We start from the raw sequence: 26,955 nt of genomic DNA on the forward strand, positions 1-26,955 counted from the left end.
GAATGGGGACATTATTTTATTAAGTTACAGATGGGGAACAGGCATAAAGAATACAGGTAATGCACATATTTGAAATAGCAATATAAACATAAACAGAAAAATGTTCAAGTCAAAGTCACATGAAAAATTATACTAATCTTCAGATGCATTCTAGACCTGTATGTACAACATTTTTATGGTAAAAGTAGAAATACAAACTCCAGAGATGCAGCACATCTCAAGAATACAAAATAAAGAAAGACAAGTGCCAATAAAAGAAAAAGAACAAACACTTGAATCTTCTTCCAGAATTATGAGAAAGTTTGATATGTAAGAAGCATGGGATAAGATGCCCAATCTATGACAAGAACTCAATTTATTTCCAAACAAAAGCTCAAGTAATGAAGTCTTGTGCCTGGGAGTGAGCCCCAAAGCATTTAAACTTTTCTCACTCCTGTTGTGAAGCTGAACAATTCTTCTATGAGAGAAACCTTGGAGCAGACCACTGTTTCAGCAATCCCAGTGAAGGAATCCAATTCTGGGGATGATGGGGACCTCACAGTTATTTATCCAGAAGGAAGTTTTTCATCAGCTTCTAACCCAAGAGGACTTGAGAACAAGGAATAGGCTGGTTTGGTTTCAGACTCTGCAACAGTGTCTTCCTAATGGTCAGTGTCTGCAGGAGGAAGGTAATCAGGACAGTGTCATGCAAAAAGCTGCATTAATTAAGGAGGAAAAACCATTAGGCTCCACACTGGACACAAAATTATGGCTTAGAACAAAGTGGAAGGTGTCCTTTCCCATGGCAGGGAGTTGGAACTAGAGGGTCTTTAAGGTCCTTTCCAACCCAGACCATTCTATGACTCTCGGATTCTCTGAGAAATTCACCATTATTTCACTTTCCTTTCAAGAGTGTTACAATTAACTGACACTGAGCACCATCAGTGGTTTTCCCGCTGGAAGTTTCTCCCTCATCAATTTGTTTGCATAACCAAATATCCTAGAGAAAAAAAAACCAAAAACAAAAACAAACAGGCCTGTTTCCACTCCCACAATCCTTGCAAATTAGATTTTTATGGTAGATTTTTCCTCTCCAGAAAAATAGGTCAGTTCGCCTGCAGTAATGCACACAATCTGAGGCCCATGTTTCTGCTTGGAATGAGCACACGTGGAATGCAAGTGCTCCTTGGAGCTGTGCATCTGCACATGCCACCCTCTCCTTCAGCTGGTCAAGTGACCATTTGCAGATTTCCCCTGCCTTCAGAGCTGAAGCAAGGCCTAAATACTTAAGCCTTTTTCTACTTCCAATCTCCCTCTCTGAAAATATGGACCATAAATATCCTCTCCCAGGAGATTAGTCCTGGAACCTTATTGGGCTTAAAGTTACGTTCAAACAATGTCCTAATAAAAACAAATAGTAAATAAAGTGCGTTCCAAGGACATCAAATCATTATTACAATGACTTCCATTTTTGTAGAACTTCCAAAATAAGTCTTTCTTTCTTTATGCATTGGAAAATAAAAAAGACTTGGTATACGGGAATAAGTTAAATACATGGAAATATAAAAGTAAAAAATAACAGGAGATTGCTTAAGAAGAATATTTAAAACCAGAGAAGTTATTCCCAAGTAGCTTCCCAGGCAGCCTCTGTAAGACAAAATAGAAAAGAAAGAAGCAGAAAAAAAAGGGATTTTTCAGCTCACTGGGATGAAAGAAGCTGGTTTCAATGGGGTCTGAAAGAGAGCAAGGAGTACTGTGACCATAACTGCACACCTGAACCACATGATTTTACACACACACCCCCCTCCTTAAATCCAGCACAATTGAACAGTGCCTTCTTTCACCATGTGTGCAAACACTCCACTTCATAAAGCAGACCTGAAAGGGCAAAGAGGAGAGAGAGCCCAACAAATACTGGTCATTCACCCTGTGAATCCTGCAGCATGGGGACCACACAGCCACCTTCCTGCCTGTCTCAGAAAGCTGTTCCCCAGTTTTGATAAAGCTTTACACAGTCTTGAAGGTGAACTTAAGCCCAAAGGTGACGTACATAAAAAAAAAAAAAGAAACAAAAAAAAAAGCAGCAAAGTGAAATCCTTTGGAAAGGTTTTGAAGTGAATCTGTGTTCAGTGAGAGAGAGTTCAGGGAGAACTGAATAAACAGTTCTCCCTACCCTGAAATGCCAAAGGCAGTTTCTGTCAGAAGAGCTCCCCACGTGTTAATCTGCAGTGAAGCCTCAGTGCCAGAGCTGGCACCCTTTGGAGTTAAGGAAAACTCCTCCTGTCTTTATGGTGCCCAGATTCCTGGCTGGATTGAAAAATACCAGAGTAAGAGGTTTCCTAAACTCCCACCAGCTCTCTGAAGATCACTGCCCGGTGATTAGAGGAGATGTCTACGGGAGTGGGTTAGAAATCTCACAGTGGCTGAGCTGGAAATGCTCCCTAGAAGGGATCCTGATTTTGTTGTGAGTGATCTTGGAACAAGGCCTATCATATATGATGGCAGATTTGAGTAGAAAAGAGAGATTCACATCTCAAAATAACATACTTGGTGCTTTTTTTTTTTTTTTTTTTTTACCAATTCTACTTTTCCTACCTTTTTCCCCCTACTGATTTGTCTTAGCTAGAATCAAATTTGTGTATTATGTGGGTTTTTCATGGTATTTTCATCCTCTTCTCCTTTCTTTTCTCCTTTTGAAGGAAGAAGGAGAGCTAAAAAAAGATTGGAAAATGAAAGGGACTTCACTCATTTAAATTTCGAATAGATAAATTTTTTTCAGCTGATGTCAAACTGACCGAAATTGACATTTAATGAACTAAAATTTACATTTTCATGTAAACATTAAACATACAAATGTAGCATTTTGACGCTCTTTGATTACGTATTTTCTACTGCAGGAATGTCTTGATTAAGAATTTTCAGCCAACTTGAGGGCATGAGTATTAGGAGTCCCTGCAATCTGGCATCCTGAGCCATAATCTTTCTGAGTAGCACGGAGGGATCTGTTTTGAGCAGCAGAGCATCTACACTACAGCAGAGTGCTGCCTGTAATACAAGCAAGGATAACACAGGGCAGGAGATTAATATTCTGCATCACACTGGGCTCTGTTATTTTTATCCTGCTGTTTCCTTCACTCACCATCTCATGACTCACACCCTCCCCACACTGGAATTTCTGCCTCGGTCTCGTGGCTCACTAGTGTGTTAGGGAAGCCGTGGAGAGCTGTCTGGAGAACACCGCTCCTGCTTGAGCTCCAGGTCACTCTGGAAAACACAGAGATGCAGCAGAATTTACTGGTTTATCACACACCTGCTCTGGCTGTTGCAAACTGTCTTCAGCAATTGTAAGGGTTGCAGTTCTTCCTTGTTTTTACAGCCTTAGTGACATGTCTGGATGCAAGTCCCAGTTCCAGACAATCTCATGGAAAGCTGGCACTGCACCAGCCTTTAGTAAAAGTGCAGGGCTCAACCTGTGAGGGGGGAAAGGGCTCTTGAGAGACAGGTGAATGTAATTCAAGATGAGTAAAAGAGCTGCTCCTTACACATTTTTTGGTTATCACTTCAGGGATATGGTCCTCAATGCCACACAAGCAGGGCTGATGCTTCCTGAGGCCAAACAGCTCCTGATGTGGGATGGGAAGGCCAGGTCACAGGAAGAATCAGATGTTGACATCCTTACTAATTGCACATGTAGCTACGGTGATCCCAAATGCAGAATATCAAAACCCCAGTAGAGTCTCCTGCTATAGAATCCTGCACTCACACTTCCCAGTGGATTCTGTTCCCCAAGTGCCCGGACTCTGGTTTCTCTTTAAATCCAGAAGTAACACTGAGTTGGCCAGTTAGGAACCTAAATTCTACCTCCTCCCAGAAATGAGGCTGATCAGAGGAAGCATAATTATTTTCTCTTACCTCCTTATGGAGTGGTAACAGCCCCTGCTCGAAAATCCCAATTCCTTCCTTTCCCTCTCTCTTAACTTCCATCTCCATTTTCCTGAGGGCATTTCCAAACCAGTCAGAAGTCAAGAGCACAGAATGTTGTGAACAAGCAAATATTCTCTAGGCTAGAGGGAGTACTTCATGCAGCAACTGGACACCATAGCACCCTTAAAAAAAAAATATTCACACCAGAAAATAACAGATAAATCTCACTCTAGATGTTTCCTCCTCTTTTGCCCTGCCACTTTCAAAAATGAACTTTATTGAAAGGTGCCAAAGAAGCCTTGTCCACCAAATATTTACCAAAAAAAGGCATTTATCTGGGGAAAGTGGAATCATAACTCAGCTGTGAGAATTCTACTCACTAGGAAGATTCCCCTCACATAGGTACTGAAGCAATGGGCTCTCCAGTACCATTGACTCTATCTAGCCAAAGTAATGCCCTGTTTTGCTGAGAAGGTAGGAAGGTGTCTGCTTGGTTCTAGAGTCAGTTTAGCAGAATGATCACTTGTGATCCATAGTGTTATTCCAGCTTTCCCAAGAAAACATAGCAAAGGATATCAAATAGCCCTTTCTCACAAGCTTTTAGATCCCCTGGTCTCCTGCTTTTTTCTTCTTTTTTTTTTTTCTCCCATCTGGCTGTCCAGGAGAGACACTGGAAAACATAAAGCATGTTTTATTTCTATGGATGTTTTGTTCTCAAGATTTTTCCTGGGGCAGACTTCCTACCCCCTCACATCAACTCAAGTCCTTCACATGTTCTGCTGCTGATGACTCAGAACAGTCAATGAGCCTTTTGTTGGTGACACAGCCTCATCCAGCAGACTTTGTTGCTGAGAACTCAAACACCAGCTCAAGCCACCCACTGCCCTCTCCTCTTGTCCCCTCCCCAGCATAACTGGCTGCCTGGGGGGGGGCAGATGTGCATGATGAAGCTGGAAGGCTGACAGCTTGCACACCCACATCACATTCAAATGCCAGGTCTCCCCCGAATCCAAAGGGCAGAAGCTTCCCTCAGTCCACCCTCAGTCTAGAAATGTGACCTCAACACAACATTCATGCCCTTCCTTTCAGACAATTCCTCCAGCTGGAGGTCGATCAATGTGAGAGCCCCAAGAGAGGCTGAGGAGGATGTGATTACTGACCTGAAATGAAGCCTGTGCACACTGCAGGAGAAGCTTCCACTAAAATCTCTTCCACTGGAATCAACACCTCAGGACAACAAATGCTGCTGTAGTTTGAAAGATGATTAAAAAAAAAAAAAAAAAAAAAAAAAAAAAAAAAAAGAGAGAGAGAGAGTGAGAGAAAGCTAAAGGGGAATTGGAGCAGCCAGAGAAAAATCTTGTTAATGCAGCAGTGTCCTGCTGTAAGCTTTCTGTTTAACAGAGAGGCTCCTTGGTACTACTGAGTTAAACAAGTTTTTTGTTATCAAACACCTGTCGGCAGCTCTTTAGAGTAAGGTTTGTCCTGAGCTGCAAGGTCCTGTCCTGAACCTGTCTTTGCAGTTGTTCTAGGCGGACTCTATGAATCCAGAGGAATCCTTTCCATATCTTACTTCTCAGCTCTGTCTCATCACCTGAGGTGCACAGAAAGTCAGGGAAGGGCATAAAAATATCTCAAAGAGGGTGTCAACAGGATGGTGCCAGGTTCTCCTCAGTGGTGCTCAATGACAGGACAGGGAGCGATGGCCATAAACTAAACACAGGAAGTTCCACCTCAGCATGAGGAAGAATTTCTTTCCACTGAGGGTGGCAGAGGACTGGAGCAGCTGCCCAGGGAGGGCCTGGAGTTCCCCCTCTGGAGACATTCCCAATCTGCCTGGGTGTGTTCCTGTGTCACCTGCTCTGGGTGACCCTGCCTGGGCAGGGGGGTTGGACTGGATGAGCTCCAGAGGTCCCTTCCAGCCCTAAGGATTCTCTGAAAGCCATCACTCAGAAGAGTCAGGAAATTACTTGCAAAGAGCAGCTTTCCATTCACATGGAGCTGGTCTCTGCACTTCCTCCCACTCTTCTCCAAACACAAGGAAAGGAAGGTGCAGGGACACTTTTGTCAAATGGAATAGAGAAAAGCAAGGGACTTTCTCCATTAACTGTTTTTTCTGGAGGCTGTTAGGTGCTTGGAAGGTACATTTTTCATGGAAACATTCCTGATTCAATCCAGAGTTCTCTGGCAAAGGTTTCCTCAGTCATATGGGAGGTGAGCTCTTTGCCACTCTCACAGACGGAAACTTGCAGTTCCTACAAGCTAGATCAGGGTAGTTAATTTTAAACAAGATTTTTAATATTCCAGAAAAAAAATAATAAAGCTAGTATGATTTCCTTCTAGTAATTCAGAAGCAGGAGTTGCAATCCAGAGGGTAAACTAACTAGTAAAATGATAATTTCCACAGAGCAGTGATCAAAATTGCCTCACATCTGTACATTGCATTCCTGGAACTCAATCTTCATGGCAAATGGATACCTATCATTGGATAAAAATGTCATCTGGCACTGAAAACAACAAAGAAGGATGGTAGTTCCTCGCTCAGAGCATCACTGAAAAGCACTTAAAATTATTGATGTAAGATTAAAGCCTTAAAAATAAAACCACATCATTAAACAGCGGGAATTCTGCCTTGAATACAAAGTGTCACCAGTTTCAAGACAAGTATAGTTCTATATTTGGAACAAGAATTAATGGGAAAGGAATCTGAAAAACCCAAATATCACTACTCGATATTTTGTCATGAGAAATGTGTGAGATACTTCTTCATCTCACAAAGAGTTTCTGTCCTAAGAGGAAAGGTTCACAGTTTGCTTTTTCAAGAACCTACAAGTTTTGTACTTTCTAGTATTAACTGATTTATGCAAATTTTATACTTATCCTGTCCATAAATTAAGGAGTTGCCAATCTTGCTGTATTTTAAGTCAGATCAGCACCAGATGGAGAGAAGACTTGCTTATTAAGGGGTTTTATCAAAAGAGTAATGAAGCAAATATACATCTGAAATCCAGTGTCAATACTGACAAGTCTAACAAACTTTCCTAAGGAACTTCCTGATTCTGTAGTGGCTCCATTCAGTTTTAAGTTCTTGGCAGAGATCAGTATCCTACACTTGAACCGTGCTGTCCAAAATGTCTAAACTGAGTCCTGAGCTCAGTTGTGACCCCCATGAAGTCAGTCGCACCACACCAAGTGTCTTCCACTGTGTCAGGACTGTGACTTACTGGTTTTGAGTCAGATATTGGCAAATGCCTAAAGTGCACCCTTTGGCTGCCATGGCAAGGCCTAGATTAACACTTTCACCTCTGGCTTAATTAGACCAACCTTGGTATGTTCAGCAGTATTAGAGCAATCTTTCTGTGGCATTGCCTCTCCTCTGTTCCTGCTCCCACACAGGCTCTGTGAGCACAGACTTTTGCTCTGTGAACTTGGAATGTAGACCTGGAGCACCTTTCCTTCAGAAAAACACAGGCTTTATTCAAACAACAGCCACTGCCCTCATGAAATGTAGCATCAGTTCAGGTTTGCCTATGACAAAGGCAAATTTAGGCTGGCACAAGGCAGTGTTGAGCCTGACAGTGTGTGACTTCCACAGGTGCTGCTAGAGCTTGTGGGAGGTGTTGCTGTGACTCACGCAGGCTGGCAGAATTAACAGGGCAGCATGGTGAGACAATACTGTTAATGACTCTGGTGGCTGTAGGAAGAACCAGGCCATTCACAAACTGAAAAGGGACAAAAGATCTTTAGGAAAGGGCATGGGAGCAGCCACAACTTCTGTGGCAACTGTGCCAGGGCCTCACCACCTCACAGATAACAATTTCTTCCTAACAGCCAGTCTAAACCTGTTCTCTGTCAATGTGAAACCATTTCCCCTTGTTCTGATACTACATTTGTAAACAATTTCTCTCCATCTTTGTCCCTTCAGGTACTGAAAGGGATTTGTTCCTGTGAAGCCTGCACCTGCTTCAAGAAAGGCTGAATGCCCCTTCTCAGTCACACCTGGCACACCTGGTATAATCATGGGGGAAGACCAGGCAAGGCTCCCTGGTGCTTGTGTTCCACTGAATATTTTCATTTTCTTTGGAAAGACAGAAGAATAGTCTACAAATGATAATTCATTTACAGTAGTTGGGACAAAAGGAATGTTGAGATTCTTCAGAGAAAGAGGAGAAAGCTGGCTGAACATACAGCAAAATGGCCAGTAAAACTTGCAGCTGCATAACATGTAAGAAAAAATCCTCACGTATCACAGAGATCTAAACTTTTGTCTGAGTTCTGAAAAAACACATTCTGGGTATTTATAGTGATACTGGTTAAAAAGAAACCAGCCCAAATTTAAATCTGAATCAGGCTAAAACTTAACTAACAGTGAATATTCAAGAGACCTGGCTGCTACCACTTAGAGTCAGTGCTCTAAATTCCACCTGTGAGAGACCACCAGTGAAGAGTTTCACTACCTGCAAAGTGAAGGCTTGAGTTCACTACACAGGGTGCAGTCACAGCTGTAACCTTGACAGGGAGCATGAGAAAAAGAGAGTGCAAGTGAAAATATCATCTTTACAGTAATCTGTGGATCAGCCCATTTTAGGATCCAGCTTTAGGTGCTGGAGCTTAAAACTGACTAAGAAGCCTTACAGGAGATGTGTGAATTAACCACAGCAGAAAATTTAAAAGCAGGAAAAGGAATTACTTTCTAACAAAAGATGTAATTAGGCTACGGAACTTAGTGACAGGTAATCAGAGAAGCCACAAACTGAACTGGATTCCAAAGGGCCAGGACACTGAAGGAAATATCCAGATTATAAATCACAGAAAATAAAAACATGGAATAGATTGCTATTCCAGCTATCTTTTCAAATAGTAAGCACTAATCTGGCATGCTGTGAATCTACACAAGGTCTTTACACATCAGTTCAGCACTTGCAACCCCCCAGGTAAGTTTTCTTAAGCAAAGTCCAAAAGTCCCATTTGCCTAGAATTGTTCCCACCTTCTCCAGCTCCATTTTTCCCAGTATGGACTGACAGTGACATATAACTTATATAAGAGACCACAGAAACAGACTGATTCATAGTTTAGGCTCCAGGCTGACCGTGGGGAATAACTGCCTCATCCGTATCCTTTTCAAAAGTGATTTTTGCCGCCAGTTCAAAACAGGGCTCAGACAAGCCCCTGCTCCATCCAACCAGCAGTGGGAAACTTTTCCAAAATCAGTACCAGTGCTATTTCATCCTCTCTCTGCTGAAGCCAGTTGCAAAACATCCATTCAATTCTACAGCAAAATAGGTCTTCAGAGTTGAAACACAATTTCAATCAAGTAAGGGTGGAGTGGACATCTCTCTGGCCCAAATTCCAGTCACAGAATCACAGAACGGTTTGGGTTGGTAAAGATCATCCAGTTCCAACCTCCTGCCATGGGCAGGGACACCTTCCACTAGCCCAGCTTGCTCCAAACCCCGTCCAGCCTGGCCTTGAACACTTCCAGGGATGGGGCAGCCACAGCTTCTCTGGGCACCCTGTGCCAGGGCCTCACCACCTCACAGGGAGCAATTTCTTCCCAATATCCAATCTAAACCTGCTCTCTGTCAATGTGAAGCCATTCCCCCTTGTCCTGTCACTCCAGGCCCTGTCAAGAGTCTCTCTCCATCTTTCCTGTGGGCTCCCTTCAGGCACTGGAAGGCCACAATGAGGTCACCCCAATCCTTCTCTTCTTCAGGCTGAACAACCCCAATTCTCTCAGCCTTTTTGTATGGATATTTATTATTCCCATCCTGGATTGATCCCTGGGGTTAGTACTCTGCAGCTATGAATGGTAAAGGTTTTTTCATCCCTTCTAGGATTAAGTTACTCTTTATTCAATGCCTATGAAATTTGGTAACAGCTACGACACAAGTGGTGTTTGAGCAGCACAGGTCACCCTCAATGCCACCTGTACTTCACCATGGGTGATACTGATGGCCCTCAACACCCACAGGTGATAAAAGGAATGCAGCACATCAAAAAAATGTTGCTCAGCACCTTTTTGAAGTGTTCCCTTTGTGGACAACAAATTATGGAGACGGCATGTCTGTTTGCAATGACTCCAGTGTCCTCCCTGAATTCTGAGATGACTTTTAAAAATGAGGACTGTCTACTGAGGAAAAAGCCATGTTTGTCCTGGTTAGTCCCTGCACAGCCATTCTTCTTTAAAATAATAGAGATTAAATTTGTTTTAGTATTCCAAAGTGGACTCAGTTACACATAAATCAGGCCTACCATTATTCCAGATGCGATTTTCCACAAAGGTGTGTGCAACAATTTGAGCCATTGTAATTAAGAAGTATATTTTTCTGATTCCCATTCAGATTATGCTTCCCAAGTGTTCCCATGTAGGTAAAGCCTTACTGATTTAGAAAAATACCTCTCCAATCTCTGGTCATTCTCCAGAGAAGAAAAACTGCTCTAAATTCTTCCCTGTAAAATCTGAAGAGCCACAGTAATGCCCCTTTTACATGCACTGCATTTTCCCCAAACAAATGTAGCAGGAGCAAAATAGGTCCCAGATACACTTCTGTTCCCAAATTTGATTAATCACCTGGCATATAACAGAAGGTAAGGTTCAGTTATGGTAGATTTTGCCTTTTCTTTTTTTTTTTTTTTAATTTTGTATTTTTTTCCTTTTTTTTTAAATTTTATTCTGGAAGATATGCTTTTGTAAGACATTTCTTGCTTTTAGCCTGTGTGCTTATAGCATTATTTTGAAAAGCCACTGGGCAGATGGTCCCCAAATGTGAGTTAATAACTTGTAGGTAGCTTTTGGGGAAGCTTTTTGAAATCCCTTCATGCAAAATGATTTCACAAACTGCCTGCATGCCATTCTTTAGCTATTTGAACAGACTATTTCAAAATGGTCAAGAGAAAAAAATGGCAGATTACATTCCATTTGTTTTGCAGCAAGCTGCTACACTTATTTTACCATGGTAAAAGAACATAAAGGGAAAATAAAACACATACATGGCTTTCACTGAAGATTTTTCTAGACCTGGAAGCCATGACGGACTTCAAGGCAAGGATGTTTGAGCCTCTGCCTCTCTTCTGCAGAAGTTCCTACCTTTTAAAATCAGGTTGCTTTTTGAGAGAGGGTGAGTGTTCAACACAGGCTGAGCATTCAACAGTCATGAGTCAGCACAGCATTGTAAGAATAATGTAAAAATCAGACTACAAACAGGATGCTCTTCCTCTTCCCCACTGATTTGGTACAGACACCATGTGCTTTGCATGGCATAAAGTCAGAAGTGTTGCCTTTGTCTGGTCTGGTGAGCATTTCATCACTGGTTTTGAACAGATTTCACCAGAAATCCACCACTGACAAAATTCTGCAGCCTTTCTTAACAATGGCAGCACATCAAATGCCTCTGATCCTCACCCAGATTTGCCTCTGTGTGAACCAATCAAGCATGACTGCCCTTCTCTCCAGAGTGATTCATAGCTTTAGAAAATAGAACAAAAAATAAGAGTATTTTCAGTTGGAAGGGCCCAACTGTCTAAGCACCCCTTGCCCAGTGTATATTGCCCAGCATTCCCCTGTTCCAGGTGCAGAATCCAGCATTTGTTTTGTTACATTTCACCTCATGGCTCACAGACCAAATCTCCAAGCTCTCAAAGCCTTCTGGCCCTGTAGAAAGTCAGTAGTGCCTCCCAGCAAATTTCACATGGTGTGTTCAACTGCTGCATCCAGGTCACTGATAAACAACTGCACAGGACTGGCCCTAGACTTCAGCCCTGAAGAAACAAGGCCCAAGGTGTAAAAAGCCATCAGCTCAGAGCCCCAAGCAAATACTTACAGCAATTGGTATTATTTCCTCAAGCACAGCAAACCCTCCCACCATAAGGGACCAGGAAGTGACACTTCCTTCAGGGGCCAAAGTTTTGAGGACAAAGGGCAGCTCTGAGATGCACTTTCCTTTCAGAAGTCACACATTGCTGATATATATGCACCTATATTTTCTTTTTAAAATACCCAGCTGCTTCACTGCTCACAGAGAGACAATACATGAGGGCTACGAGCCACATTTTATATGGCATCGCTAGAAGGGTCTCATCCAGAGAATCCATGATGAGCACAGCCTAAGAATGTAAACAAAGGGATCCATCCTTGTAAACTCTTCCCTGGTAAAGCCTTCCCTCTCTTCCTCCTGCCCCTCCAAGCTCACCACTGCAGTGCAGCAGAAAAGGATACAAGTTTTAAGCACAAGGCTTTCTTTCCTCAACATTTAAAAGAGGGAGGGAGTGGCAGAAGGAAGAAAGGGAGGGAGGGAGGGAGGGAGGGCATCAGGCCTCTCAAAAGTATTAGAAGGAAGGAAGGAAGGAAGGAAGGAAGGAAGGAAGGAAGGAAGGAAGGAAGGAACTCTGCCTCCAGATACAAGGCACCGTTTGCCTTTTTTCTAAGCACAACTCTGCTTCTTGCTGTAAATCCCATCTAATTAGTAGCACTTCAGGAAAGTCTGTGAACATATCACGGTCTCTCCTGCATTGATGGAGCAACAGGGCACGGCACAGCTTTTGCCTAAGAGAAGCAGTTTCAATTTCAGTCTTTCTTTCCCCCAAGCAGCCAGCTACCTTTCCAAAAGCTGTAAAAAGAAGATACCTTATCTTCTTCAAGGCCAGTGTTCTTTTGCCAAAGCTGGTTGCAAATGACTAACAAGTTCAAAAACTACTGATGAACAAAAGAGTAACTAAAAATCCACCAAAACCTTCTCCAGACTGAACCCAGCTCAGTCCACTGCTATCTGCAGAGCTGATATAAACCTATTTCTGCAGTGCTCCACAGAGCCAACTGTGTGTGAAAATAGCTGTACCTAAACTTCCTGCTAAGGCCACCACTAAGCCATGGTGCCCCTATGTGGGGAACCACCCCCAACAAAAGCCAAGCCTGAGAGCCCTGCCAGGGCCAGAACACGGACTCCATGGCACACACTGGCATCACCAGCAACCCTGCTGAAGGGTGCCTTCAACTCCTGCATCCAGGTGGTTGATAAATACCTTGAAGACAACTGTTGAATAAGGAGCACAAGGCACAGCCCCATCCACTCAGCCTGGAGTATGGGAATCAGCAGGGAGGTGATGATGAAGCAGAGCCTGCTGAGCCTGCAGAAGAGAGAGAGGGATGTGTCCTGCAGTGACTTTATGATGCTCATATCCCCATTTGTCTTTTTAGCCCAGAAATTAGTTTTGCATCTTTTAGACTGGTTCCGAGAGCAAATCAGGGAGAGCAGAAGTGCACAGTTTGTTTTCAGGAACTGCACTTGCTTCCCTGCATCCTTCTCCCAGACTGTGTTGTGTGCAGCATGGACAGACAGCAGGGCAGAGCTCTCCTTTGCTTTTAGTTAGTATTTAGCTAGCTGAGGCAGAGAAGTTCCCTGGACTGTGGTTTTTCTTTTTCTTGGGCCTGCTCAAATCTGCTCTGGACTGAACACCCAGAAGAGCACCGGCAGCTCCACCTGTGGCCCCCCTGGCCGGGCCTGGGCCGCGACATTTCCAGCACTGGAGAGACTGATCAGAGACTGAGGGAGCCGAGCTGCAGCCACCAAGGGGACTGTTTGAGTTTGTCATCTCTTCAGATTGGCAAGACGTTTTATGGGTTATTATTGTTCAAATTTTTTGTGCTGGTGAATGCTTTGCCTATTAAATAAACAGGGTTTTTCCACTTTTCTCCAAGGAAATTTTTCCCCGAACTGGTTGGGTGAGGGGCTGCTTGAATTTGCTTTCTAGAGGAACCCCTTTGGATGTTTCCTCCCAAATTTGCCCTAAACCAGGACAGGATGGGAGAAGGATGGTGTGCACAAAAGCACCCTGCCACTGTCCTGGGATGGCTGATGTGCCCACCAAAGCTGGAGGAGAGCAGTGCTGGCTCGCTGGAGCACCCAGTCAGGGCTGGCTCAGCACATCCTGATCCTGCCGGGCAGCAGGGCAGGCTCAGCATGGAGCTGCTCCCTGAGCACTGGCCTCAGCAGAGAGCAGCAGCTCCAGGCTCCCACCAAGATCCTGAGCCAGCAGCTCCAGGCTCCCACCAAGATCCTGAGCCAGCAGCTCAGCGGGGGCTGCCTGCAGCCCTGGCTGGAGATGGAGCCGTCTGTCTGCAGCGAGCTGATGCTGCACCCTTCAGTGCCCGCCCTGCGCTGCCTTGGCCCCTGTGCCAGCCCCTGCCTGCTCAGTGTGAGCCTGCCACCTGCCAACAAGGCATTTGCTCTGATGAGGCAGCAAACGCCTGCCCCCCACCAAGCCTATGAAAACTGCTGACATTCGCAGCACCGTGAATCGGCCGCACTCATCCTCCAAATTCCACCAGCTCGATGGGAATTAGAAAGCTGCAGGTTTGGCTTGCTGCAAACCAGCTCAGCTCTAAGCTGTCTTGTCCCAGTCATGTCACTACCAAACTGGAAGCAACAGCCACAGATCAGGCAGATATTTCTGCACAACTTCACAGTTCAACCTTGGAAAATCCATTTTTTGCCAGGAACTTCTCCTGTCTCTGTACCTCCCTTTGGGAAAGATGCTAACTGGCTGTTTGTCATCTGATCAGAAAGGGGAATTGAATAGTGCCTGGCTGAGTCACAGCACATTGAAATTCACACCTGCCCTCTCTTTAAATTGAGAAGGCACTTTATGAGTAAGGTTTTTTTTCAGTACAGGTACCCAGCTCATGGTTCCTATCCAAGACAGACTAAGACTTTACAAAATCAGCCATTGGCAGCACTCCCAGGATATTTTTCCATTCGCACATATTTCTAAAAATGTCAACTCCAGTCTAACCATTCTCATCTGGGGAGCCTGACATCAGACGTACATTAGCCCAGGAAAAAAAAAAATTACCCAAAATGCAAGCCCCTTCTAAAAAGGAAAACAAATTCCAAGTATGTTACACTAGCTCCTGCCTCTGGGCTCTCTGCAAATGAGAGGAGGAAATTTTACGGTGTGATTTTACAGCCATGATGATTCAATTAGAAAATCAGACAGGGGAATGGGGATGGGTTTTACAGGGATGAGAAGTGGATGATATGTGACACTCCTGTTCAGGCCTGACTTCCTGTTTATTTGGGTTTGCTACCCAACAGCAGACAAAAAAAGTTTCAGGCAGGACCTTAAGAGCCACGTGCAGTCCTGGAATGAAATCCAGACAGTTAAACAACACTGCATCTGGCTGTGGGAGAGCTTCCCTAGGGAGAAAGCATTTTGGCTTGAGCATTTTGTTCCAGTCATCAGTCTCTGATTATTTTCTCTTCCAAATTCGGACCCTTCACACCCCTCCCCAGCATCACCTGCCTCACCTGAGGGACAAGTGCAGCCAGGACATGCCATGCTGCCATTTGGCCACATTGAGGCTAGGCAAGAAGTGATCTTGTTCCCACACCGTGCCCACAGCACACTCCCTCACTGCTAAGAGAGATCTCTGTTTAATTTTGGCTGTCAGGAGTCAAGGAAAACAAAGGATGTGACTGCAGAGCTCAAGTCTATCTGAGCAGGATTCCTGGAATGGAATCCAGTTGCCTTCAGTAGGATTAATCTGCAGCTACAGAGTGAACAGAGTGCAGGGCGTGCTTCTGAGATATTTTAAATATAAATTTCCATGAATGCCACAAAAATGACTTTACAACTGCTGTCCCTCTGGGAAATAATAAGAAAGCCCTCCTTTCTTTACTGGCTGTGATGATGATCGCATCTGCTCGCCTCCGGGATGTGTTTGGCACCTGAATTACACTTTTGCTTTCTTGCCAATCTTCATGTGTTCTACATGTGCATTTTCACTATGTGTCCTGTCTCTAAATATTAACACATAAATACAATAAATAGAGTTTTCAGCCTTACTTGATGAAATAGACCTCATGGAGTGATACCCTGGCACAAAAAGTTCCATCATTTTTTCCCAGGTGGTGTACCACCAACCTCCACATTCTGGTGGTCTTTGCTATATGACACCCACACTAAACCATGTGCCCACTCATATGCTGAAGAAAAAATCCCATCAATAGGTTCACTTGTCCTTAGTGATCCCGTCAGAGTGATTTACTTCTCACTATCTTCTTAGGGTGGTTGACAGCACTGACATCTTAAACTATTGTAGTTAGAGCTGTCAAGACCCATGGATACAGGACAGATTTTAAATGGAAGTTTACTTCTACTTTAGCAGAAGAATGTAGGAACTTTACCTTTTCTTCTCCCTCTGACTGAATTTAACTCATGTTCCATTCCCTGGGTACCACTGGCATGTAGGCTCACCTTGAAGCCACGGAAGAATTCTAGTGCTGGCCCACTTTCTGCCTGTGCTGGGTGGTCCTTGGTTTCTCCAGCACTAGAATGCAGAGTGTCCCCACCCTTCCTTGTTTTTGGGGTTTTTTTGTTTGGGTGGTTGTTTTTTTTTTAATTTCCAGTCATTTTGTGATGCATCCTGCTGGACAGCAAGACCAGGGCATATGTATGGCCAACAGGGCCTCAGCTGTAATTCTAAGCAGTTAGAAGATGCAGTGACTGAAACACAAGATACAGCCTACACTAGGGCCAGCCAACAGGAAAATCAGCCAAAAACCAAAGCAACAGTACCCCACTCCCACTGTCATATCCACTTGTGCTCCTCTGTGTGCAGCTGGAAGAGCCTGATGATTTTTAGTTAGAGTTGCATATAGATGAGTGCAGGTGGAAGCAGAATTAAATGAGAACTGATTTTGGCAGGAATAACTGTTCTCAGTGAATAGAGACTGATTATTGTTTAAGAATGTGCCAATAGGGGGAAATGTAAAGCTTTTAAGATGCCCCAAAATACCTGAGGGCAAGAGGCATCAAAGCAGGGCTGTATCTACACTTGCCACCTCAAGAGTTTGAGAGAATGCTCCCAAGCAATTAATCACAATCAACTACACTTCAAGGCTCTTGGTCACGCTGGTAAGTCTGTACCCAAGCACTCTCTCCCAGAATACTTCTTAGGCACGATGTGGGCATGAGCAGAGGCCAGGAAGAGAGCCCAGCAGGCTGAGTGCTCAACACCTTGTTTCAGAGCGAGCCTCTGGCAGCAGGAGCTCAGCCTGTCTCCTGCCAGCTGGCCTCAGTGCCAGGGAATGGTCCTGGGCACATTTCGTTTTCTAATATAGATGCAGTCAGGATGTCTATGAGAATTTGTATCTCCCCTTCAGTGGAATATCCAGCTTCCTTTTTAAGAACAGAGCTACCCCGTTTTCCACTAGCAAGAAGCAGTGCAAATGCTATTTTGAAATGCCGAGGGTTTCCAAGCCTTCCAGAGAGATTTCTCTCTCCGGCTCCAGAATTCTGCACTTCTCAGACTCTGCTCCATTGTAAGTATGTATCACTGAGATGGAGATACTCTAGGAGACAAGTTGGAAAGGGCAATCTGACCCAAATTTTGTTGGTTACTGGAATTTACTTTGCCAGGCCTGCTGGAAGATGCCAGTGCTGGCCGTAGATCCACACTTCAGCACATTGTCTTAAAGGCAGGTACTTGTATCCTTTCAATGCATTGGGCAGACTTTTAAAACATGATCCTGAGAGATACTGTGCAGGTATTTTGCCCAGTGTCTGAAATCTCTTCCCCAGAAACAACTGTGAGAGCCACCATCCCTTTCTCAGTCAAATGTTTGGATATCTCAGCTGCCGATTCCTGCTCTTCCCTTTGCTTCCTCTGTGGCTCAAGGAACACTCTCTCCTTCAAAGCACAGAGGCTAAGCTTAAGCTAGAGGGCATTCCTTCCAAGAATAAGCTTTGTCACACTCCAGACTCCCCGCTTCTTTGCACCATTCTCTTGCATAATAAAACACCACGTATTTTCACAATAGCCTTCCTTTTAACAGCCCCCTTGTGCAGCACTGCCTTGAAAATTACTGTGTTTTCTGAACTGAGAAACTCATACAATTTGCTCTGCAAATTCCTGTTAAATGTATCACATTCAATCACACCCCATTAAATTTTCAAATAGTTTTAAACAAGACAGTAAAAACAATTATAAGTTTATGTTGCTTAAATAATTCAAATAATTTTTCACCTTTCCAATCACAGGCATTTCTACCTATACTTAAGCAGGGAGGAGGGAGAGGGAGATCAAGCCCTGGTATGGATTTTGTGATATTTTGTAGGGGAATTACTGCGTGCTAGGACACCACCACTGGAGTTCTCACTCCAGTGAAAACTTATGCAAAGGAAGAAATTCTACCTGCTCCTTCTAAACACCAGACCCTTAGACCAATGTAGTCCATTTAAATCCCATATTTTCCTCCACCATCTTCATGGAAACATCAACCCTGACATGAGTATTTATTATGCAGCTGTATTGTCATGAGAAGAGCTGCAAGGTTCCATTGCCCACAGGAGTGAGGAAACCACCATTCTTGGCCAGGGTTGGACATGGGATTTGAGAGAAGAGCCCTTATATTTCAACATTTATGTCCAAACTGGCTTTGTCAGAAAACTGGAGAAGATCAGTGTAATCACTGTCTTGAGAGGGAAATTATTACCTGTATGCTTTCATCCAAGGTGATTCTCCAGGAACATTCTTTCTAATATCAATTTTAAGACAACCACAGCTGTTTTCCGGAATATTGCAAATGACAATCTCCATGACACACCACAGTTGAAGCACAGAAATAAGATATATCTATCTTTTTTCTCTTCTTCCTGTCAATCAAGTGTTAAAACTGATTTATTTGGAAACATCCCCCTGATGACTGTGAATTATTTATACAGAAGACAACTTGCAGATGACTTTTGGTAAATTCTAAATTCTATCTGGAAAATTATTAATTCTGCAGTAACCATAAAGGCTGTGTGCTAGGAAGCCCAAGCTCTAATGAAAACACTTTGTTGCCATCTAGGAAGGATAGTCATTTTACTATTCGATAATTTCTGGGGCATGCACAGCTTCTCTGGGCAACCTGTGCCAGGGCCTCACCACCCTCACAAGGAAAAAATTCTGCCTAATATCCAGTCTAAACCTACTTTCTATCAGTTTGAAGCCTTCTTTTTCTTTAAACAAGTTGGTATTTCTCTTCAAAACTTCTAATTCCAATTAATTCCTTAGTCATATCATTATCAGCTTTATTTTTTCCCTATTCCAATTAACAGAAAAGTTTTTATTTCATATTATTTCAATGGCTACTATAATAATATTTTTCATAATATTTAATCATATAAATATTAGGTATGTTCCGGTCAATGGGCCCATAGAGTTACTGGAGAAATTCCATGTAATGAGCTGATACACTGACGTCAGGTGGCATGACCGAAATCCACTGTAGAGTGTCAGAGAATTTAGGCCAGAGAAACATAACTTTAGCAAGATGATCAGAAGAACTGGGGACCAGTTAATGCATACAGAAAGAAAGCAAAAAAAACCGCAAAACAAAAGAAACAAACTACAAACAAAGCAACCAAAAACCAAACATTACAGAACCTGCAAACAGACTAAATGGCACAATCTAAAAAAAATATTTAGTGGTGCTGTATATAGTAAATGTCATGGCAGAATGATTTTGGAACAATTATTTTAATTGGTCACAGACTAGATTATTATAAACATCTTTTCTATTTCATTTTTTGGACATCTGTAGCTGTGGAGTAAGGCTGTTAGAGCTTCATCTCCCCATTTCCCTGCTGCCCTTCTGTCTTGCAGGGGATCAGCTTCGTTATTCCTGTGGCTTCCCCCACACCCTGCCTGCCACACAACACTCTGATCCTGCTGGCCAAGTGGGAAGGCCAAACTCTTGATAAGGTGCTTAAAGCCCTCCTTCCGTTATTCCCTAAATATGGCAGCAACCACCCCGAGGCCCCTGCCAAATTCCACTCCTGTTCATGGCATCTTGCTAAATGGCTGGATCAGATGTCAGCTAGGCAGCTCACCACAGCTCAGTGGCACTGTCACATGCCACTAAACGCTCTCCTGATTTGACCTCAGCATCAGCTTCACTAACACTGATCAGGAAGATGACTTTCCTCACAGAAAAGATTGTCAGGCATTGGAATGAGCTGCCCAGGGAGGTGGTGGAGTCACCATCCTCAAAGGTGTTCAAGAATCAGCTGGACATGGCACTCAGTGCACTGGTTCAGTTGACAAAGTGATCTGTCACAGGTCAGACTTACTGACCTTTGAGGTCTTTTCCAACCTCATTGATTCTGGGGTAGGTTTCAGAAGAGCCAGACTTTTTGTGCACACACGCGTCTCCCGCTGAGAGTGTTCTGACATGTCCTTTGCTTCCTAATGGGAAGTGAAGGGCAGTGCCTGGAGAATGTGTCAGCACCACCTCCACAGATCAGCAGTATCTGCAGCTGGAGAGGCCAGGGAACAGCCAGCAGAACTGCCATGTTCTCTTTACAGAGCCCAAATTAAAAGAATGAAAAGAGCACACAAAAAAGGGATTTGTTTGTGCTGCTCAGAGCAGCATTAAGTCCCCTCTGTGTTCAGTGACCCCAGCAGATGGACCATGGTGCACAGCTGCTGGCATCCAGTCCTTGCCTGCAGAGCCACCCAGAGTCATGCAAGAGACCACAGGGGGAATCTCTCTTCCCTGAGATACACATTTTAGACCTCTCAGTCCAACCAAACCCACTCCTATTTGTGCCTCTCTGAGCCCTGTCCCCCTTTGAAAGGCTTGGTCTTCCCTTCCACAGCATTTTCTTTACCCTGCCTGTACAAAGAATGTGATGCAATTGTTCCTAGAGCTCCAGGAGATGAATGGTGTTATATAACTGCTTGGTACTGTTTTATGGTTTTTTAGGATGATGGAAAAGTAAAAGGGAAATGTGGACTCCCCTTGGGGCCAGGCTAAGCGAATTAAACTTACATTACTGGTGACCCAAATGAACATTCACTTCAGCACCCCCAAGAATGCATTTTAGTGCAGTGTCCCACGTGAGAAGACAAGCCATTAATAACTACAGTATGTGTGGGGTGAGGGAGCTTCTCGGTTGCAGCCCCTAGCCAAAAGAGTTTACCAGAAAGTGCTGGTTTGTTGTTTGGCTGGATTTGTTTGGGGTTTTGATGTCTGCAATGATTTGCTATTAAGTTCTGATATAGATGCCTTTGATATGGCAAAGATGCCTGATTCAGCCTGCTGTTCATTGCAGGTCAGCTAACATAAAATCAGTAGTGGTTAGGGTGTGTTTCCTTCTTGTGATGGGCCTGGAAGAGAAAACTCTCTTCCTGTCTCACATTTCCAGGAGCCTTCTTGGAGGGATTCAGTTCTCTTACTCTCACACTCTTCTGCAGCACAAATCTGCATCGGCACATTACGTGACTGTACCATGTACCCACACATTTACCCCAAAATCCATTTGGAATCCATGGCCCCAAGGTTTCAGCCCTGTTTATAACTTATCTTTAAATAACCATCAGAAAATCAAAGAATACCTGGAGCTGGAAGGGACCCACAAGGAACATCCAAGTTCAACTCACAATCTCAAAACTCAAAATCATAAAAATCAGTGCATCTAAAACACCTGCTGAAAATTGTGTTCATTTAAGCATGTGTCTATGCTAAATGCTCTGTTGAACTGGGCTCTGACCATGTTCCTGGTCACATTAGTGATTGGCAGCAATACCTGTCATTAGAAAAAAATCCTTTACTGCCCTATAAGCCAATAGAAATTATGTATTTATTTGTAAAGGTGTCAATACCAAATTTGCCTGAACTGTGCTTAGCAAGTGCTTAGAAACCCAAGCCAAGCAAATATTTTAAATCATACTTTGAAAATTATTTGTTTTCTTTCTATTGGAAAGTTCTCTTGTTTTGTTATGGAAAAACACAGCATATTCAAACAGAAGGCTTAATTTAATTTCCTGTCAGATGAGTGAGCTCAGGAAGCTCCCAGAAGAGAAGGCAGCACCTGAATTTGTACTTCCATGAGGAGAGAACCAGTTCAGTGAAAGCAACAAAAAGACACATGGTGGGAAGAAGAAAAGTAACAAAGGAGGGAGGAAGGTCTTCCCTTTGTGTCACCAAGATCAGCCTGACCCATGCCCCATAGCCCTGGATCTACTTTCACCTTTATCAGCTTGCTGCACTTACTACAGAGATGTAATCCAGATCCCTAAAATCCTTAGACAGGATTCCAAACAAGTGGCTGTGTGGACACAGTGCCACTGCTCCAAGGAGCTGACAGCCCAATCCAACACAACACACAGTTGGAACACACAGTTTGGTGGTCGTGCAGGTGAGGGTAGTAGTTCCAGAAAGCCCACTCCAAAACTTTATCCTGAAAGACTCACTGCAGTTGTCTGGAGCTTATTCAGGCGAGTCAGATGGATGTGTTCACCGAGAGCAAAGCAAAGCACTTGTCTGAGCAAAAAGCCTTACTCTTAAATCCATCAGTTACCTAGGTCTCAGCATGTTACACCAGCAGAGTTACACCACTTCTTTGTTTATCTGAGATTCAGCCTCACCAAAGAGCTGATTCTGCACTTCCCTCTGGTGCAACAACTCCTACCAAGGCAAACTGGAGATCTCCCCGAGTCTGGAGTGCAGCTGCACTGGGTGCTTTTCCTGTCAGTCTTGTTTCAGACAGCTCCTCAGCACATTACAGCCTCATTCCACATCTAAATAAACAAGCAAACCAACCAAGAAACCAACATCTAAAATTCTAAAATTAATGAGAAATATGCTGTTCTCTATTATGAGATTCAAATTCCTTTTCCTCAGCCCTGGATTTTCGGCTGAGCACTCTGTTCATGAAAAGTATGACTTGCTTGGCAGTTATTTCACATGGAGACTAGGAGTGAGTAGGAGAGAAAAAATCATCATGCATTTGGGCACTATCATTAAAGAGCACGGTCAGGGACACGAAAACAGCATTTGTATCTGGGGGAGAGAATGTCAGAGCGCTGCTCTGCAAAGCTGATCTCAATTTATCTCAGGATATAGATAAGGTACTTGAATGAATTATAATCCCAACTTATTTATATTAGCACTTATTTATATTAGAAAATTTTTGTTAGAAACAAACCTTGAGCGATGCTGACAATCAAGCCTTCTCTTCTCTGCTACTCTTGCTGTGCCACAGGATGTGGGAAAGGCATGGAACATCTTTCATCAATACAACAAAAGTTGGAGGGGGAAACATAGATGTCCTTTGCAAGAGAAATTGTAAGAAAGCTTTTTGAGCTAAAGGAGCAACTTTGTGTCAGTCTTCAGAGTTAGCTGTGATCCTGATGAAGGCAATGTGTCACTCGTCTTTCAACAACACCTCAACTGTAAAATCCACAGTGCTGAGAAGGTTTTGTTTGGAAATACAAGAAACCAGGGGTGTGTTTTGATGAAAAGATGGTGCTTCCATCTATGTCCAAGAGAAAAGCCATGCGATGGTTGTTGAAGCAGCACAGCACACCAAGTTCGACTCCTGAAGTGCCATCCACTCCTGGTCTGAGAGAACTAAAACCAGAGAACTGTGTACACAAATGGTGTGTGCATACATGAAGGTGACTGATACATACACTCAAGGAATCTGGAGTGTACAATGAAAGCAGTTCTGCAGGTATTGCACTCAATACTCTACTTTCTCATTGTGCCTATCCACTCCCTCATGGTTTTCATCTGTTGTGCACTTGAAAATCTGGTCAGATCACTTTCGATCTGTTGTGCACCGGATTGAAACCAGTAACAGCAGACTGTATTTTTTCCTTTAGGTCTCAAAATATAACAAAGATATAAAATTCTAAAACCACAAAAAAAAAAAAAAAAAAGAGCTGCACATACTTTTTTGATTTTGAGTGAGGCCAGTAAGCACATGACTGAATTACCTGGAAATTCTGAAACAGGAAGGTAACTAATAAAATTATATATAAAGAAGTATATCTGCAATATTTAATAATTTAAGGCTCACAAGAAACTAACATATTAATGACAACAGAAGTTTTCTGCTCTAGGGTTCAAAGCACCAAAGTCACTTCACATACAAGATAACCAGATCTGTACTGATCACAAGTGGAAAACCCAGAAAGTGCTGATTTGCTAATGTTCCTAGTGCTTTAATGATATCATACTTCACAGGAATAAGAAATCTCCTTTCAACCATAAATACAGTCACACAGATACAAAATATATTTGAATAATTTCAATTTGAAACTACAGTACAAAACCCCTCAACCTCCCCCCTCCCATCCCCAATCCATTCATTCTCCACACACACATCCCCCCAGTTCTTTACACTAAACTGGGAGCAACTGAATTGGTTACAAATTACCCATTCAAAACCAATGACCACTTGCTAAAATAAGTTTCTAAAAATTAGATTTTTCACTGTCATAATTTACCAGCTCCTGCATCATGGAGTGTAGCTTATTCTTAGTCTATTTTAAAAATAAGTGACCCTTTGTGTCATGGAAAAAGAACATAAAAACATGTATTCCTGGAGGATTTCTCAGGACAGTGATCAATTTATAAAATACAGCCTGACTTAAAAAACTAATTGGTACTAAAAGAATAATTATAGTAGCAAGTTTCCGACACCAGAAAATCCTTTTGCCCCTCTGAACTCTAACCATCTCCTCTCCTCACAGGTCTGTTTCCCTGTTGGTGTCCAGACAGAGAGCATAGAGGGATTTTCTGAGATCTACATTACTTTTCGCTTTGATATTGGCTTTCTCTGAGGAGCTGGTGCCATTGTTGAACTCCTCACTGTTTTCCAAGTGCACAACAGATTTGTTCAGAGAGTTTTTGCTGGGTCTTCTCTTCACTTCTCCCCCCGCAGTGCTGCCCTGAGCACTACTGTGTTCATCTTTGAGGATAGCCTGCTCTTCGTGGTCAGTCTCTCGGTGGTAGAAGTAGTTGAAGTTGGACACGATGACAGGGACAGGGAGGGCAATGGTGAGCACACCCGCGATGGCACACAAGGAGCCCACAATCTTGCCCCCCACAGTGACAGGTCTCATGTCCCCATAGCCCACAGTAGTCATGGTTACCACTGCCCACCAGAAAGCATCAGGGATGCTGGAGAAATGAGACTCAGGGTCATCAGCCTCAGCAAAGTAGACGGCGCTGGAGAAGAGGATCACCCCGATGAAGAGGAAGAAGATGAGGAGGCCCAGCTCCCTCATGCTGGCTTTCAAAGTCTGCCCCAAGATCTGCAGCCCCTTGGAGTGCCTGGAGAGCTTGAAGATCCTGAAGACTCTGACCAGGCGGATGACTCTGAGGATGGCCAGGGACATGGCTTGCTGCTGGCCCCCACCACCATTGCTACTGCCAGCCCCGGGCTGCTGCTGCTCATGGGCCAGCTCGGTGCCCAGGGTGATGAAGTAGGGGATGATGGCCACGATGTCGATGATGTTCATGATGTTGCGGGAAAACTCGGGTTTGCTGGGGCAGGCGAAGAAGCGCACGAGGAGCTCGAAGGTGAACCAGATCACACAGGTGGTCTCGATGATGAAGAAGGGGTCAGCCAGGCTACTGGGTGGCTGCATGGGTGGGGAGTCCCCGGGCGTGCCATTCAAACCTCCACCTTGTGGGGGCAGGGGTACGGGCATCTCCCTCTCGTCCCTGAACTCGGGCAGGGTCTCCAGGCAGAAGGTGATGATGGAGATAAGGATGACCAGCACAGAGACGATAGCGATGGCCCGGGCTGAGCTGGAGCTCTCGGGGTACTCAAAGATGAGCCAGACCTGGCGCTGGAACTCATTGCGGGGCAGGGGCTTCTCCTCCTCTTTGATGAAGCCCTCGTCCTCCCGGAAGCGCTCCATGGCCTCCTCACCCAGCTGGTAGAAGCGGATTTCGTCGGCGAAGACGTCGATGGAGACATTGACGGGCCGGCGGAGCTTGCCCCCGGACTGGTAGAAGTAGAGGATGCCGTCGAAGCTGGGCCGGTTGCGGTCGAAGAAGTACTCGTTGCGAAGCGGGTCGAAGTAGCGAATGCGCTTGTCGGGGTCTCCCAGCAGCGTGTCGGGGAATTGGTTGAGGGTGCCCAGCTGCGTCTCGAAGCGCAGCCCCGAGATGTTGATCAGCACCCGCTGGTGGTGCATGGCGCCCGGGTTGGCCGCCGCCGCCTCCTCCTCCTCGTCGCCCGCCGCCGCCATGGCCATGCCCCGGCGGTGTCCCCCTTCCTCGGACGGCCCCATGTCCGCGGCGGGGCGCGCTGCGCGGGGCGGCGGACGCGGCGNNNNCGTCGCTCAGCTGCGGCGAGCAGCCGGGGTGCAGCAAGTGGCCCCGCCAGCGCGCCCGGCCGCCGGCGGCCGCGGGATCGTCGGTTCCCGCGATGGCCGTGGTGCCGCCGTTCTCCAAAGTCACCAGCGCGATCTCCATGGGCAGCAGCGACCTGCGGGCGGCCGCGCTGCCCTGCCCTGCCCTGCCCTTGCCGACCCGCCTCCCCTCACTGCGCCGCCGAGCGCGGCCGAGCGCGGCCCCGGGGAGTCGCCCGGGGACCCGGATATGAACGAGCGATCATTATATTATGGTCGCTTGACGTCAAAGAGGATCCCTGCTGCTCCGCGCCCCCACGCAGGCAGCGGCAGCATCCCCCGGGGAGCTGGGAGCCGCATCCCCCCGCGCTCCGCCCCGCCGAGGGGCTGCGCGTCGGGGCGCGGACGCGCTGGGGCAGCGGGGCCGGCTGTGGGGATACCCACAGGTGCCCTGCGGGGGATGCGCGGCGGGGACACCGCTCCGGAGGTGCGGGAGGCCGGCCCGGCTGTACGTGCGCCCGGGCAGGGGGCTGCGGCTGCCCTGCGGGCCGGGGCGCGGGGCACAGCGCTCTCCGCTCCGCAGTCCCCGCAGGGCGATTACGGAGCGGCCCCTGCGCGTGGATTTGCTGGCAGCGAGCGCTTCTGGCTGCAAACCCCGCTCACCTCTAATGAAAATCAGAACTGAAAGCCTCGGGGATTCCGGGCTCCTCTTGGCGTGTGTCCCCCCCCCCCCCCCCCCCCCCCCAGGGATTGGGTATTTTTTTTTTTTCCACTTTGCGTTTGCTCTCCCCGCTTCTGCTCCCTCGAGTTTCTCGCTGAATTTGTGTGGCTCCAAAAGGTGCTTCCCAAGCCAGCAAATGACATTTCTGCCGTGCTATTTTCATGTTAACATTTGCGCTTTCCCATTGATGCATTCTTA

General features: G+C 45.2%; 1 protein-coding gene across 1 annotated transcript; it reads right to left on the reverse strand.

The window, feature by feature from the left end:
- KCNA5 (potassium voltage-gated channel subfamily A member 5) lies at positions 1-26,164 on the reverse strand. Its single transcript, XM_039721012.1, is given in 4 exon segments — positions 1-655; positions 3,119-3,243; positions 22,874-26,022; positions 26,024-26,164. Coding segments are annotated over 2 exon segments (1,740 nt in total). The 5' UTR covers positions 26,161-26,164; the 3' UTR covers positions 1-655; positions 3,119-3,243; positions 22,874-24,419.
- Between the last annotated feature and the right edge of the window lie 791 nt (positions 26,165-26,955).

This window comes from Passer montanus, unplaced genomic scaffold (genome assembly GCF_014805655.1).
Source record: "Passer montanus isolate IOZ18808 unplaced genomic scaffold, ASM1480565v1 scaffold106, whole genome shotgun sequence".
Classification (NCBI taxonomy): Eukaryota; Metazoa; Chordata; class Aves; order Passeriformes; family Passeridae; genus Passer; species Passer montanus.